Here is a 16,337-nt window from a genome sequence, read left to right as displayed (position 1 = left end):
CCACAGTGCCACTTCCAGTTTTCTGAGTGGTTAATTGGAGATAAGAGTTTTACAGACTTTCCTGTCTGGGCTGGTTTTGAACTGCAATCCTCAGATCTCAGCCTCCTGAGTAGCTAGGATTACTGGTGTGAGCCACCAGCACCCTGCTGGTATGGATTTTTTTTAAAGAAACAAATCAATGGCTTACTTAAATCCCTGTCCTTGTTTACAAGATAAAGAAAAGATCCATGAAAATAATCATAGTACAAATGAAAAGCGGAAAAAAAATGAAAAGATAACCAGTTTGATCTGTGTCTTGTAAAAGCTGGTTAAGGAAACTGAGTTGCTAGTGTTTGCTCCAGAAGTACTTTCTGGATAAATCATTTCAGCGCCCTTCAGAGCATGGAGAACAGGTTAATCTCAGGGTCCACCCTTCTGAATCTCTGTCTCCCTGCCCAGCCATATGCATGGGCATGAGTGGCTCCTGGTGCATGGTCCCCTCAGGATGGGTCACATCTCACTCTTCTTGCTCTCACCAGGTACCATGTCTGTTACCGTGTCTGGTACTGGTGCTATGGTGCCTGGTACCTATACTGGACTAAATGTTTTATTTATTTTTTTGGGTCCGGTTGTGGAGCCTGAACTCTGGGCCTGGGCGCTGTCCCTCAGCTCTTCAGCTCAAGGCTAGTGCTCTACCACTTGAGCCACAGTGCCACTTCCGGCTTTTTTTGTTTTGCTTATGTGGTGCTGAGGAATCAAACCCAGGGCCTCTGGCATGCAAGGCAAGCGCTTTACCACTGAGCCACCTTCCCAGCCCCCTGGTACCTATACTGGAGGGTGGTTGGTAGCCAGCCCACTCACCACCAGCGTGCGGATCTTGATCTTCTCATTCTTGGTGGTCTTGTAGATTTCTTTGAGTAAGGTCACCCCATTGGTGATGATGAAGGTGGCCCGGCTGAGCTTGGTGGAGGCATGGATGAGTGCCTCCACAGCCACCAGCTGGTCTGCTTCACGCTCTGAGCCGCACAGCGCCACCATCATCTCCATCACACCTTTCATTCCCAGCAGCTGATTGCCAAGGTCAAAGGGCCCCTGCAGGATCCCCGACACCGTCTGGATGGCATTCACATTCTTGTCCATGTTCTGTGGGTCAAATGTGCCCCTAAAACAGAGGGCAAGGCTTGTGAAAACAATTGGCCCAAGGGAAGTTGGGTGCTGGTTGATCATGCCTGCAAGCCTAGCCACTCAGGAGGGTGGGATATGAGAATCACAGTGTAAAGCCAGCCTGGGTAAAAAAATCCATGAGATCCTTATCTCCAATTAACCACCAAAAAGCCAGAAGTAGAGGCATGGCTCAAGTTGTAGAGGAATAGTCTTTGGCAAAATAGCCAAGTGAGAATGCAAGACCCTGAGTTCCAATGCCACTATTGGTATGAGCGCGTGCAAACACACACACACACACACACACACACACACACAGAATTGGCCCAGCAGGTGGAAAAAATGGAAGCAGACAGATTTGGATCCTCTTTCAGACACTGTGTGACATTAGACAATCCACTAAGCTTCCGCTTCTTGATCTGTAAACTGAGGCTACTTCTCTGCTTTTCAGTTATAGGGAGGATAAAGGACACCACAGAGGTGTCACAGAGAGGTTCCTTGGGAAACACACTCTGATTCAGGGACCAACATTCAGGAAGGTTATTAGAAGAGCTCTTCAGAAGAACAGAAGGAAGCTCATGTGGGCAGAGAGAGGCATTGAAATAAGCTCAAACAGTTCTGAGTGTGGATGCCTGGCAGAGCTGTTCCAGATTAGGGTGGGGACAAGTCATAGAGGCTGACGTGGTGAGACATCACTCCTCAGTTGAGGGGAGTCCCAAAGAGAGACAACAGTCAAGAGCTGTCAGCTGATTGTCCTTCTAGCAGCGAGGGCTCCTGTGGAATAGTGTGGCATTCACAGCCACCCTCAGCCTCTCCCCTTGTCCAAGAGACAAAAAAAGAAAAGAAAAGAAAGATGAAACTACTTCTTTTTTGGCTGTTTACAAAAAGATTTCTGCCCTGGGAAGAGAAGGAAAAGCAGAGTAAAGGTGGGATCTTCACCCGCCTAGGACTTATACTCAGCTTCCTGAGCAATGGTCGTGTCCCAGAAATCCCAGTGTTTTACAAGCTGGAAAATCAGTGGGAAAGTGTCAAATGGCCATGTAACAATGAGAGGGGAAAGGAGAGGACACACAGGGAGGAGCATCCGAGGTAACAGGTGGTAGTGAGAAGACCTAGGTGGCCTGGCTGCTGCGAACTCCCCAAAGCCTGGCTTAGTCTCCAAGGTCACATGTTGCCTAAAGTCCTGATAGAGCCAACCTCCCTCCTGGCAAGTTCACCGGTACTCCAGTCTACTATAAGAGCCTCTGGTAGAAGCCGGGCGCTGGTGGCTCACGCCTGTAATCCTAGCTACTCAGGAGGCTGAGATCTGAGGATCACGGTTCAAAGCCAGCCCGGGCAGGAGAGACCGTGAGACTCCTATCTCCAATAAACCACCAGAAAACCGGAAGTGGTGCTGTAGCTCAAGTGGTAGAGCGCTCGCCTTGAGCTGAAGAGCTGAGGGACAGCGCCCAGGCCCAGAGTTCAAGCCCCACGACCGACAAAAAAAAAAAAAAAGAGCCTCTGGTAGATTTAAATTATGTCCAGATTAAAAAAAAAGATTTTTAACATTAGAAATAGCTTCCACTGAGCTATCTGTTGTTTTTTATTTTATTTATTTACTTATTTTGTTGGCTGTGGGGTTTGAACTCAGGGCCTGGGCTCTGTCCCTGAGCTCTTTTGTACAAATCCAGTGCTCTACCACTTTGAGCCATAGTGCCACTTCCAGTTTTCTAATGGTTCATTGGAGATAGGAATCTCATGGACTTTCCTTCTTGGGCTGGCTTTGAACCATGATCCTCAGATCATAGCTTCCTGAGTAAATAGGATTATAGGTGTGAGCCACTGGCACCAGGCTTCAGGCCAACTCAAGATGGTGACTTCACGGAAGATGCCCAAACCAGAACCACCTGGCTGAACCACTCCCAAACGTCTATGCTACTGAGAGTCAATGATTCCCACAATTCTAAATGGCTAATTTTGGGAATTAGGAATCTAACACAGAGCTAGCCCTGGGAGGCCCCTGGGGACTCACGTGATATACTCCTCACAGATCTTGCGGAAATGATCACGCTCAGGGTCACAGCGCAGGTCATCGTAGAGCTTGTTGATGAGGATGGAAGCCAGCATGCGAGTGTTGTCTGTCAAGGGTAGGCAGGAAGGCAGGTCAGGAACCTGCCCCAGCACCTTTAGGATCTTTCTCAGGCCTGCAGATCAACAAGGGCAAGTGTGAGATTTCCATGGGGCTCTACCTTCACCAACACACTTCTACCCTCAGTAAGATCTGCCTTTAGGCAACATAAGCCTTCCTTGGTGCAGAGCGCTGGGGTGGGGCCGAGAGACCCAGGTCCTCCCAGTGACTGTGCCCCTACCATGAGTAACCTTCATCCTGCTACAATTCTGTTTCACATTCTTTCAAGGGGAGTCCAGACTAGCTGATCTCTGGGGACTTAGTCAGGGCTAACATTCTGTGATGTACAACCTACCTGTGTGCACATGCTCATACACACACACACACACACACACACACACACACACACACACACACACACACACACCAGTACTGGGCTTGAAATCAGATCCTTATTTTCTTGCTCAGCTAAGACTCTACCACTTAAGCCATGCCTCGAATACAGAATTTTGTTTATTAATTGGAGATGGAGTCTTACAGACTTTCATGCCTGGAGTGTCTTTGAACCACCATCCTCCAGATTTCGGCTTCCTGAGTAACTAGGATTACAGGTGTGAGCCACTGGCACCACCCTGTTCACATATCGTTTTTTTTAATAATGTCTTCTCTCAGAGCCTCAGTTTCTTTACTTGCAAAATGGAAATAATACTCCCTACTTTACAAAGCTAGAAGACCCAATCAGGAAAAGAGTCGAAGCAGCCTAGTGCTAATCTGGAGACACTATTGGCATTCAATGAATGTCTAGTACATCTTCAAAATATAGTATATTTGCTACTTACTATGATCCCCTGTTTTTCTTAGAGTATTGAAAGATAGAATTCAGACCTTTTGTTTCCCTACACCTTTACCAGCTAAACTGGTGAAGATTCCCCGCCCTCAAGTGCCTGCCCTCCTCCCGCCTCCTCACCATTATCCACCACGTAGATGGTGCGTGAGTTGTCATGGATGGCCAGGTCCTTCCTGGGGACATTCTTATTGAGCAAGTTGAGTGCCTGGTCCCTGCCCTGGCCAGACACTTTCTTACTAACCAGCATGTCGAGCAAGTGGTTGGTAATCTGCTTCAGGTCCTTCTTGGTGTCTGAGAAATAAGGATAAGAGCAAATAGAAGGATAAAGTCCCGTGTGGATAGGATCAGGAATGAGAGAAGCTCCTAGAAAGACTCGGAAGATACTGAATTCATTGCTTTCTGTGTATGTAGATACTTCCAGGAGAGGATAGGGTTTCCAATCCCATCCCCCAAAGAAAACAAAACTCCCCAGACAACACCCATAAGTGTGTGGGGGGGGGGGGTCATCTGGCTAATCTGAACAGTCTTTTCTATGATAACAGCTCCTGGTACTTAAAAAAGTCTTTTGCATGATTGGCAGAGATCCAGGCATATTTTGTATTGCTTTGATAGACTGGGTCAATAAAATATTCTGCAGAAAGGAAATTTATACTCCACACAGAATCTCCACTTCCCACAGATCCAGACATGCCAAGAGCCCAAATGCCAGCTTTGCCTATGGGGCCAGGGCTTCCCCCTAACTAGTGAGTATTAAAAGATAAGTGCTTTTTTTCTTTTTTCCTAATTTTGCTCTTTCTGACTTCCCTAAGATCTAGAGGGGTTTTATTTCTCATTCTAGGATGGAGCTCAAAGACAAGCCAGCTGGCAGGGACATAGAGAGCTCCAAATCATGTCAGATGAAGAACAGAGGAAGGAAGGAGTTGGGCCCTGCCACACAAAGGAAGAGTCCTCAGTGGACTTGATAGTCTGTTCTCAGATAAAACCACGTCATAACAGACTCCTTCTGTGAGGCTCCAGGGTGCAGAATTGGGACCAAAGGTGAGTACAAGCTACAGAGACACAGATCTGAAATCAGTATGTTTTAGGATTTTTGTAGCAGACCAGCAATAAGTCACTATTTCTCAGAGGACTTGCAGAAGATTATACTTTAGTATCACGAATGAGGTAGGACTCTAGAATTCACACTCTTGGTTGGGACCTCCCCCAGGCTGGCTCTGAGTTGATCATGTGATCTGTGGTACAACCAGAGGCTTCCAAAGCCTCTATTTGGAAAGGTTTTTTTTGTTGTTGTTGTTTTTTAAATCTAAGAACTGGTGGCTCATGCCGTAATCCTAGCTAATCAAGAGGCTGAAATCTGAAGATCACAGTTTAAAGCTAGCCTAGGCTGGCTTAACCACCAAAAAGCTAGAAGTGGAGCTGTGGCTCCAGTAGTAGAAAGCTACTCTTGATTGCAAAAAAACCACACATACACTGGGGGAAAAAAGAATATTAAATGTGTTGAGTTAGATGGTGAATGCCTATAATTCCAGCACTTGGGAAGCTAAGGGAAGAATTAGAGAAAACATTAGAAGCCAGTCTGAGCTATATAGCAATACCCTGTTTCAAAGAAAAAGGAATATTAGATGGTATACAATAGTAACATTAATCAGTAAATTAAACTACTTATAGCAGAATTCCAACTTTTTAAATTTTTTTGTTGGTCATGGGGCTTGAACTCAGGGCCTGGGCACAATCCCTGAGCTCTTTCACCCTACCACTTTGAGCTATAGCTCAAACCACTTCTGGTTTTCTGGTGGTTGATTGGAGATAACAATCTCGTGGCCTTTTCTGCAAGGGCTGGCTTTGAACCACAATACTCAGATCTCAGCCTCCTGAGGTAGCTAGGATCACAGACATGAGCCACCAATGCCCAGCCAGAATTCCAATTTCATTAAATTGATATTTATATGACTATTGACATTGACATAGATGGAAAAATATAGGAATGTCATATGGATATAGTAGTGACTACAGGGTCATTTTAATATATGATTACAATTTTTTCACATTCATATATTTCCAAATTTCTCTGATAAGACTCTGCTACCTTTTTCAAATTGTTCATAAGTATATGCAAAATAAAGTTTACCATTTTTATGTATGCAATTTTGTGGCATTGAGTAAATTCACCATGTCATGGCATTACCAATCCACAGAACTTTTTTTTGTGCTGGTATTGGGGTGTGAAAGTCAGGGCCTTGTGCTCTTGCTTGGCATATGTATTTTTGCTCAAGGCTGGCATACTTGAGCCACAGCTTCACTTCTAGCTTTTTGGTGGTTATTGGAGATAAGTGCTCATGGTCTTTCTGCCTGACTGAGTTTAAATCTCAACCCTCAGATCTCAACCTCTGGAGTAGCTAGGTTTACCGGCGTGAGCCCCCAGTGCACACATGCACAGAACTTTTTTTCATCTTTCACAATGGAAACTCTCTATTCATTAAACAGCAGCTCCCATTTCTCTTTCCCAGACCCCAAAGCCATCATCCTGCCTCTGTCTCTATGCATTTGACTGCTCTAGGTAATTCACGTAGGTGAAACCACACAGTATTTGCCCCGTTGTGATGGGCTTATTTCATTTAGCATCACATCCTCAGGGTCAGATCATCCTTCCTTGTAAGGGTGAACAAAATTCCATCACATGCATATATCATTTTTCTTATCCAATCATCCATGATAGACATTTGGTTTATTTCCACCTATTAGCTACAGCAAATGCTGCACTGGGCCCCTCATATTTTTGTTTTTGTTTTGTTTTGTTTTTGTGCTGGTCCTGGGGCTTGAACTCAGGGTCTGAGCTTTTTTTTTTTTTTCTCAAGGCAAGCACTTCACCACTTGAGCCACAGCTCCATTTCCAGCTTTTTTGGGTGTTTAGAGATGAGAGTCTCATGGACTTTCAAATCATAATCCTCAGATCTCAGTGTCTTGAGTAGTTAGGATCACAGGTATGAGCCATCAGTGCCTGGCTGCCTCCCATGTTTTTATTGCCAGGACATACATATAGAAATGAAACCAGGTACACCGGAAATGCCCAGTCGGAGGTGGCAACTGATTGTCCACTTGAACCAGAACCGGAAAACATCTCTTACCTAGAACCAGGGCCTCCTCCTTCCCCCGATGCTCCCGCTTGTCCTCCCCAGACAGGGAATCGATGATGGACTGCAGCAGGTTGCAGACAGCCAGAGACATCTCCTCATCCTCCACTGCCATGAGGCTGCAGATTCGGTCTATTCGGACTGCATGCAGAATCACTGTGGCCTAAGTACAGCAGAAACCACAGTCAAAGGCTCTGCCCCTCCCTCCTGCTCTGACAGGGGCTGGGGGTGGGGAGTATCAAACCCCAGCCCCACTCCATGGGATAGGGTATGAGTGCAGGCAGCCAGTGCCCTGAGCAGGATCTCAGCCTGGGAAACCTCCTTCTAGAGATTCGGATCTGTGCTACCCAATACAGCAACCCCTCCCCACCACTACCACCTAGGACTTTTAAGCTCTTGCTCCATGCTAAGACCACCTTGCACCACATTGAGATGTGGTGAATGGCACACACTGAATCTAAAAGATAGTACAGAATCTCAAACTACAATGAACAATAGCAGCTTGGTGCCAATGGCTCATGTCTGTAATCCTAAAGGCTGAGATCTGAGGACTGTGGTTCAAAGTCAGTACAAGTGACACATCTGAGAGACTATTTCCAATTAATCAGTTAAAACAAAAGCCAGAAGTGGACCAGTGATTCAAGTGATGGAGTGCCAGCTAAGGAATAGTACCCAGATCCTGATTGCAAGACGTAGTACTGGTACAAAAAAGGAGAAAAAAAAAGAACCTTGTACTCAACCCTTCCTAAAGCCACTTTCAATAACCTGACTTTATCGAGAGGGTGAGAAAGTAAGAGAAAATGAGGGACTGGGTAATGCTGTTTGACAAGAAATGCACTCATACCTTATGTATGTAACTGTAACCCCTCTGTAAATCACCTTTATAATAAAATAAAATAAAAGTTTAAAAAAAGAAAAAAAAACCTGACTCTAGTGACTTAGTGACACTTGTTTCCAGCACAAAAGGGAAAGGTCTTGGTCACTCCTAAACCAGGCACCATAAGACTAAGGTTGGGGCACTGGAAAACCTATTATATTCTGTATTAGTTTCTATTTGTCCCCTGACCACCCATTACCCTCCAGATCCCTGGTGGGTAGCTGTCCATCCCCACCAAGAACCCCCTTTCCCAGGTCACTGGGGCCTCACCCGAGCTCGGTGGCCACTGCACATGCCTGACAGGGTGCGCACTGCAGCCAGCACCAGCTCGGGCCTCTGAGTATCCAGAAGCTGCAGCAGCAGGGCTACGCCATTGGTCTGGAAGATTCTCTCAGCTCCAGCTTCCTCTCGGCCTAGGACAATGAGGTTGTTGGCAGCCTGAGGAAGGGAGAGACAATGAGGGTCCTGAGCAACTCATGACTGTATAGTTCTTGACCTTGAGCCAACTACAGGGGTTGGCACAAGGGCTGTCTTCACCACTTGGTTGTTGTTGTTTTCCCCTCTTATTTTATAATCTAATTCCTGGGACACAACCCAACAACATAATCCAGAAGTCAAAGCAACTTGCAAGTCTCAGGAAGGAGTTCTCAAGAAGGTAGAAGGTGATGGGCAGAGAGCACTGGATAGGATCCACAAGCCTTGGATCTGAGCTCTGGTTCTGCTACCTGCTAGCTAGTAACTTTGGGCAAGAATCACAGTGCCTTTTGGGGCTTCTGATTCTTCATTTGAAAAATGAGGTGGTTGGGTCTGATGGCTCCTTTGCTTTTCTCATCCTAAAGTTGCCCAATTTGAGAATATATGAACTTTAAAAAGCCTTGAGGAAAGAAAGAGGTGGTCAGAGAGGCAGGTACAAGCCCTGGAGAGGCCTGAGACTTCAGGCAAGCAAGACCAGGACAGCACTATCTGCTAAGGCTATGTACTTTTCAACACAAAGCTATTTTAATCCCTACCAACTCATTATGTCTTCATAAGTTCATTATAAAGGAATGTTATATAAGTTCATTTACCATAAAAACCAACACCTCCCCTCTTGGGTATTATCTGTTAAATTCTCTTTTTTTGGTGGAGGGGTCTGGTTGTAGAGTCTGAACTCTGGGCCTGGCTTTTTTCTGCTTATGTGGTGCTGAGGAATCGAACCCAGCGCCTCATGCATGCAAGGCAAGCACTCTACCACTGAGCCAACTTCCCAGCCCCCTGTTAAATTCTTATAAATACAAAATACTAAAAGGTGGGGAGGCACTTTTTTTATTCCAAAGGAGGATTAGATGCACCATAGAGGAAAAAAACGCACACACAAGAAATTTGACTGAAGGGCTGGGAAGGTAGCTCAGTGGTAGAGCGCTTGCCTTGCACGCCTGAGGCCCTGGGTTCGATTCCTCAGCACCACATAAGCAAAAAGAAAAAAAAAGCTGGAAGTGGCGCTGTGGCTCAAGTGGTAGAGAGCTAGCCTTGAGCTGAAGAGCTGAGGGACAGCGCCCAGGCCCAGAGTTCAGGCCCCACGACCGGACCCAAAAAAAAAAAAAAAAAAGAAATTTGACTGAAGAGATAATGGTATCAGTAAATATATTTAATATTTTAGAATGAGTTCTTGGTACTATTGCTAAATGAAAGAAACAAAATTTGTGGCTTGGAGGTGGGTGGCTCAAGTGGTAAGCTGTTTGCAAAGCCTGCGTGAAGCCATGGGTTTCATCTCTAGTACTTTAATTAATTAATTAATTAACCAATAAAACTTTATTTGAATGTGTCCTTGTTTCTCAGGGCTGAAATTATGAGGCAAGTGAAGTTTTCTCCTTGAGTGCAAAACTTAGAGTAGCAGAAAAAAAAACCCTCAATAATCCAGATAAATAATATCCAATGCAACATTTTTAAAAATCAATGCCAAAAAGTTCACAATAAACAAAGTATCCCAGTTTTAAATAACATAGCATGCAACCTTGTTGGATGTCTCCCCACAATGGATTATTCTTAACTCGGGTTCTTCTATGGTTCTTGCTTGTTTTCTAATGGGATTAATTTGGGGTCTTTTTTTTTTTCCTGTCCAGAGAAAGGCTGGCAAGAAGCCAGAACTGCAAGTTGAGAGCACCCACTGGTGGCTGACACTATGTGGGACTCACCTTTTCCCGCTTATCAGCTTCGCTGTTTTGGTCCAGGAGGATCTCAAACATATTCTGTACCCTTGAGTCTGTGGAGAACTGCACATGGAGCTGAGGAGAGAAGAGGGAGCAGAGAGAGGCAGGTGAAGGACCAGTGTGTGGGGGGGGATCACATAATTTCTTCCAGTTCCATGTACATTTCATCTCCCCAGATGTCAGGCTATTTACTCTGGACCCCAGCACCTGCATTCATATATTCATTCCAGAAAGGGTACAACTTTGTGCTAGTCATTGTTCTAGAAGCTGGAGATAAAATGGTGAGCAAAATTACATCCTCATCCTGCTGCTGACCTAGTCTTGAACAACAAAGATCACTAGTCCAATTTTGGAGTAAACAATCAGCACAAACCATTAGATTTTTAAATAAGTACTGAAATAGAAATGGAGTCTCCAGGCTCAAAAACTAGAAGTAGATTTTGAGTATTACTCCAGGTAAGTTGAGGCCCTAATGTTTGTTTTGGTTTTGCTTATTTTCTTGGTAGTACTGGAGTTTGAACTTACAGCCTCAGGCTTACTAGCATGGTGCTGTACCATTTGAACCATACCTCTAGCACAATCCCGTTGCTCTAGATCTTTCATGGCATGACCTAATGGGGCAATTCACCTGCTCCCCCTTTTTCCTCATGACTTAGTGTGGATCTGCCCTCACTGCCTCTGGACTGTAGAGGCTCCACCCTCGTCTACCACTTCTCAGATCCCTCCTTCACTTCTTTCCCCAGCCCTGAGTCTGTACCCAGACAGGATACTGTGGATCCCTTACAGAGGCTGCTCCAGGTACCTTGTATTTCCTGAGTTTTGGAGCAGGGAGCTGAATGAACAGGTACTTTCTACTCCCTCTTCTGGGAGGAAACTGACATACTCAAGGAGTCCCCAGAAAATCAATAATTCCCATACAGGATGCCTCCCCCTCTGGTCCAGGCTCCCCCTGGAATGTGTGTATAGACACACATTCCATCTTCCCAGATACGATCTCATGTCCATTATCCCACCTCAGAATCCCTGACTCTTAGGATCCTTGCTGCCTTTGTCCTCCTGAGAAGAGAGGAAGGGCATGTTGTAGACATGCTAATTGTGCGTGTGTGTGTGCGCGTGTGTGTGTGTGTGTGTGTGTGTGTGTGTGTGTGTGTTAATAGTGGGGCTTGAACTCAGAGCTTGGAAGTATCCAAGCTTGTCCAACTCAGAGCTTGGAAGTGTCCAAGTCCTTGAGCTTTTTCACTCAAGGCTGGTATGCTACCACTTTAGCCACAGCTCCATTTCTGGCTTTTGAGTGATTAATTGGAGATAGGAGTCTCACCAACTTTCTTGCCCAGGCTGGCTTCAGTGATCTTCAGGTCTCAGCCTTCTCAGTAGCTAGGGTGAGCCATCAACATTTAGCTCATGTGATTTTTTTAAAAGCCTCCTAAAATTTTAAAAGACCCAAATTCTGTTCTGTGCTGGTGGCTCACACCTCTAATCCTAGCTACATAAAAGACAGATCCAGAGTGAGGAAAGGGATGGCTTATGTTACTGTAACCCTTTTGTATACCACCTTTATAATAACAAATTTTTTTAAAGACTGAGATCCAACTATAGCTGTTCAAAGACAGAAAAGCGTGTGTGAATTCATCTCCAAAATATCCACTAAAAAGCAAGGCTGGAGATGTAGCTCTAGACTTAGCCATGAGTAAGTGAACTGAATGAGGGCTTGAGGCTCTGAGTTCAAATTCCAGTACCACCTCTCCCCCTCTTCCCAAACAATGTTCTAGTCCTGGCTTGCTTCCTCAGATGGCATCACACAGCACCTTTCTCGATCTCTCCCAGGTGGGTGCATCTGTCCAGTTACTCCATGGAGCCTGCCTGTACCATTTGCTGTCTCTGGCTCAGAGTGTAGGGGTGGGGCTGTCCTGATATCCTCTTCTCCAGATCATCCCTCCTAGGAAGAGGCCAGGAGCAGCTGAGGTCTGTGAAATAGTCCAGTTTACCTTCTCCTGGATGCTGGTGTTGAGTCTCCTCAATGTTTCCTGGAAGTTTGGGTTTCGAGGTTCGAGGGTAGCACATCGCTGCACATCCTTGAAGGCCTGATCCAACTTCCCCAAGTGCTCAAGCGCCTGGCACCTCCGGTATAGAGCCTTGATGTCTGCCGAGTCCATGTCAATGGCTGCAGAGGGAAGGCAGGCAGGTCCTCAGGGGCCCAGGCTGCAGATCACCACTCCCACTGCCCTGACTTAGAATCCTGTCTTCCCTGAAGATGGTCTACACACACAGACCTTCTGGCCCACACTATCCCTTTGTTAGAGAGACTTACTGTCTCTCAGATTGAAAGAGTCTGAGTGATCTGACTGGGTGTGGCAGCACGTGCCTGTAATCCTAACTACTCAAGAGGGAAAGGCAGGAGGACTGCAAATTCATAGCCAGCCCTGGAATAAGTGTTAAGACTCTATCTCAAAAACAAAGTATGGCCAGGCGCTGGTGGCTCACGCCTGCAATCCTAGCTACTCAGGAGGCTGAGATCTGAGGATCGAGGTTCAAAGCCAGCTCGGGCAGGAGAGGCCCTGAGACTCCTATCTCCAATAAACCACCAGAAAACCGGAAGTGGCGCTGTAGCTCAAGTGGTAGAGCACTAGCCTTGAGCTGAAGAGCTGAGGGACAGTGCCCAGGCCCAGAGTTCAAGCCCCACGACCAACCAAAAAAAAAAAAAAAAAACAAAACAAAGTATGAACAAAAGGGCTGGGGTTGTGGATCCTCAAGTGGTAGAGTGCTTTCCTGGCATTGTGAGAGGTGCTGGGTTCGTTTCCTAATACTGAAAAAAAAGAGGGGGGGGGTTAAGGGCTAATCCAATTCCCCCTTGCACAACACCAGTGACAGGAAGCACCCTCCTTTTCAAGACAGACAATAGATTAATCAGAAAACCTTTCCCCTTCTTGCTGGGACGCTGGTGGCTCATGCCTATAATCCTAGGTACTCAGGAGCTGAGGTCTGAGGATCCCAATTCAAAGTCCCAGACTGGGGCAGACAAATCCTCCAAGACTCTTATCTCCAACTAGCCAGTAAAAGGCTAGAAATGGAGGTGTGCCTCAAGTGATAAAACACCAGCCTTGAGCAAAAAAAAAAAAAAAAAGCCAAGTGAGAGTGCAAAGCCCTGAGTTCAAGCTCCAGTGCACACTTATGTGTTCTTTTATCATAGTCCCACCCAGAAATTAAATCCAATCCTTCCTCCTTTTGAAGGCCTTCAAGGCATTGGAGGCCATTGTCCATCCACCTGAAAGTTGCCTTCCCTGGGCAAAATATTGCTGCTTTCCAGCACTACTCTCCCCAGAAGCCTCCAGTCCCTTCCCCAGCTGTTTCCTGCCCTTCCTAGCCCACTCCAAACCAGCACTGTGTCTCCAAAGTATGGTAACCAGCTCAAAAACTCCTGCACAGACATGCTGGGACTGGTATAGGGGCAGGTATGAGTGTGTGTGTGGTGTGTAGGCAGCGGGCACTCACCTCTGGAGGCATCGGAAGCTGCCTGGACATAGCTCTCCTGAGAAAAGAGAGAGGAGAAAGAGGGCTTGATTAACAGGGACTCAGTGCAGAGACAACCAGAGGAGGTATGCTTAACCAGGCAGCTGCAGGCTATTAGAGACCCAGGATCCAAAGAACGGATAGGCTTTGGCTTAAGGGAAAGCCCGGTTTGAATTCTGGCTCTGCTAGAACTCTGAGAGAGTTCAGGCGAATAAATCAAGCCCTCAGAGCCTTGGATTTCCTGGTGCAATTAGGAGCCGACAGTAGTGGCTAGGGTTTTTATTTATTTTGTTTTGTGCTGGTCCTGGAACTTGAACTCAAGGCCTGGGCTCTGTCCCTTAGCTTTTTTGTTCAAGGCTGGCATTCTACCACTTGAGCCATAGCTCCACTTCTGGCTTTGCTGATTTCTTTGGAGATAAGAGTCTCACAGACTTTCTTTCGTAGGCTGGCTTCTAATATTGATCCTTAGGTTTCAGCCTCTTGAGTAGCTAGGATTACCAGCCTGAGCCACAGGTGTCTGGCTATGAAAAAGCTGGCTTTTTAATCCTGCGGCTCTGGAGATGAGAGGTTCCCTGAGTCACAGTCAGAATAGCAACAGGGCTGCTGAGCCTGTGGCAGTAATTAAGATGTCACCAAATAACACATGAACAGCATCTACGCTGGGCTGACTCTGAGCTGGATGAATTTCCATGTCTCCAGAGCAGTGGGGTCAGGTGGCAGGAGACACCTTCTCTGACCCAAGGGGCTCAGGGTTGATGGCTGGGACCAGCGACTGTGCCACAGCCCTGCCTCCATCCCCAACAATCCCCTACCCTCTGGAACTGCCACCTGGCCTCATACCGTCTTCAAGCCACAGGCCGCCCGGTTCCGGTAGAGAGTGGCCAGGAGGGTCTTGTCCTTGGTCAGCTTCAGGGCCTGACTGTAGCTTTTGGTGGCCGCCTTGTAGTCCTGACGCTGGAAATGCCGGTTGCCCTCCTCCTTCAGCTTTGCTGCCTCTGCCTCTGCCATCTGTGGGGACAGAGCAGCCCTGTCTCACCAGCCCTGGCTCCAGACTCAGGGCAGGACTCCAGGCCTCCACCACCAGGATGGAGGATGGGGATTTTCTGGGATGAGATCCAACTCCAGCACCCCTAAACCCATTGACCCTGGAGGACATTGTCACATCTGCCCAGAGCTCTGCTCCAGTGAGAGGTGTCAGAGTTCACATGTCTCTCTTTCCATCCCTCCCAGCCGGGGTAGGTGAAACCACCACACTAAAGGCCCACGGTCTCACAAAGGCCTGGAAGTCCACAGGCCTCCTCCCTGCCCGGCCTCCCTGCAGCTGCCAGCTCACTGTCTCTGTGAGGCCTCCTCCTCTTCCTGGTGCTACTTCTGAGTTCTGGGATCCACCTCGGCCAGTGGCCTCCGTCTGCCTCTCCCAGCCCCTATCCAAGAGACTTTATCACCCCAGCCAGTGGCTCCATACCATATTTGGCCACTGGGGCAGGTGGCCCTGGAGTCTGTCATTGATACCCAGGGCCCTCCCCCTCCCAGGACTGGACAATCATGACCACGTGCAGGTCTTGTCTAGCCTCCGCCTCTTGAGCACCCTGCTCAGGGACAATCCTGAGGATTCATACCCCTCAAGACAGAGAAAGATCCAGAAAGGACAGGAACTTTTCCTGGGTACAGCTATAATGCCCCTTTTATACACACACACACACACACACACACACACACACACACACACACCGTCCTAGATAAACAACCTCCCCCTCCTCCTGTCCCTGCTATTTTGGGAGCAGAGTGACAGCTGAGGGGCTGATAGACTTGGACACAGAGCAGCTGCCCAGCTCCCCAACCAACTGGAGTCTTCCAGAAATGCCTTTCTGGAGGGAGGGGGAGGACAAGGCGGAGGAAAATGCTTCCCCTCGTCTGCTTAGACTTGTTCCCTTGCATCCTACTGTTCTGGAATTTCCTTGTTGAACATGTTCTTGCTTTTCAGAAAGACAACTGACTTGCCAATTCTGTCTACTGTGAGTGGGTTACTGTTTGGGTATGCATGCTCTCTCCTGTCCCTTCCTCTTGGTGGCTGGGGAATATATTCAGCCCACCTCCTCCATCAGATTGGGAACTCTCTGAGGGTAGGCTGTGTTTCTCCCTCATCAGACTCCCATAGACAAGCCCTAGGTCAGGTCCAAGGATGGTAACCTTCCATGTCACCAAAAACCTTGTGGGACCAGAAGAGACTCGTATCAGGACAAGAACTATGCATTCCACAGAAGGGTCTTCTGTGATGTTTCTTTGCCACTAAGGAATCCCAAGGTGACCTTACAAGGCTACTTCAGTACTCAGAACTCATGCCCTCAACTGCACTGGTGGTACACGCCTGTAATCCTAGCTACTCAGGAGGCTGAGATCTGAGGATCGCGGTTCAAAGCCAGCCCAGGCAGAAAAGTCTGTGAGATTCTTATCTCCAATTAACCCCCAGAAAACCAAAAGTGGTGCTATGGCTCAAAATGGTAGAGTGCTGGCTTTGAGCAAAAAGAGCTCAGGGACA

At 47.1% G+C, this 16,337-nt stretch overlaps 1 protein-coding gene across 2 annotated transcripts in view; it reads right to left on the bottom strand.

Annotated features, from left to right (window-relative positions):
• Positions 1–14,806, bottom strand: part of Unc45b (unc-45 myosin chaperone B) — a 30,349-nt gene extending 15,543 nt beyond the window's left edge. For both annotated transcript variants that reach the window (XM_013013190.1, XM_013013191.1), the window contains exons 1-9: positions 14,639–14,806; positions 13,781–13,817; positions 12,277–12,452; positions 10,277–10,366; positions 8,373–8,540; positions 7,220–7,388; positions 4,215–4,385; positions 3,152–3,323; positions 841–1,141 (exon numbers count right to left, since the gene is read on the bottom strand). In XM_013013190.1, the coding sequence (XP_012868644.1) occupies positions 841–1,141; positions 3,152–3,323; positions 4,215–4,385; positions 7,220–7,388; positions 8,373–8,540; positions 10,277–10,366; positions 12,277–12,452; positions 13,781–13,817; positions 14,639–14,806 (1,452 nt within the window). The remainder of the gene's footprint in view (positions 1–840; positions 1,142–3,151; positions 3,324–4,214; positions 4,386–7,219; positions 7,389–8,372; positions 8,541–10,276; positions 10,367–12,276; positions 12,453–13,780; positions 13,818–14,638) is intronic.
• Between the last annotated feature and the right edge of the window lie 1,531 nt (positions 14,807–16,337).

Source organism: Dipodomys ordii, unplaced genomic scaffold, assembly GCF_000151885.1.
Source record: "Dipodomys ordii isolate 6190 unplaced genomic scaffold, Dord_2.0 Scaffold19, whole genome shotgun sequence".
Taxonomy (NCBI): domain Eukaryota; kingdom Metazoa; phylum Chordata; class Mammalia; order Rodentia; family Heteromyidae; genus Dipodomys; species Dipodomys ordii.
Note: the sequence above shows the minus strand (reverse complement) of the source record. Positions and strands in the feature narration are given on the sequence as shown.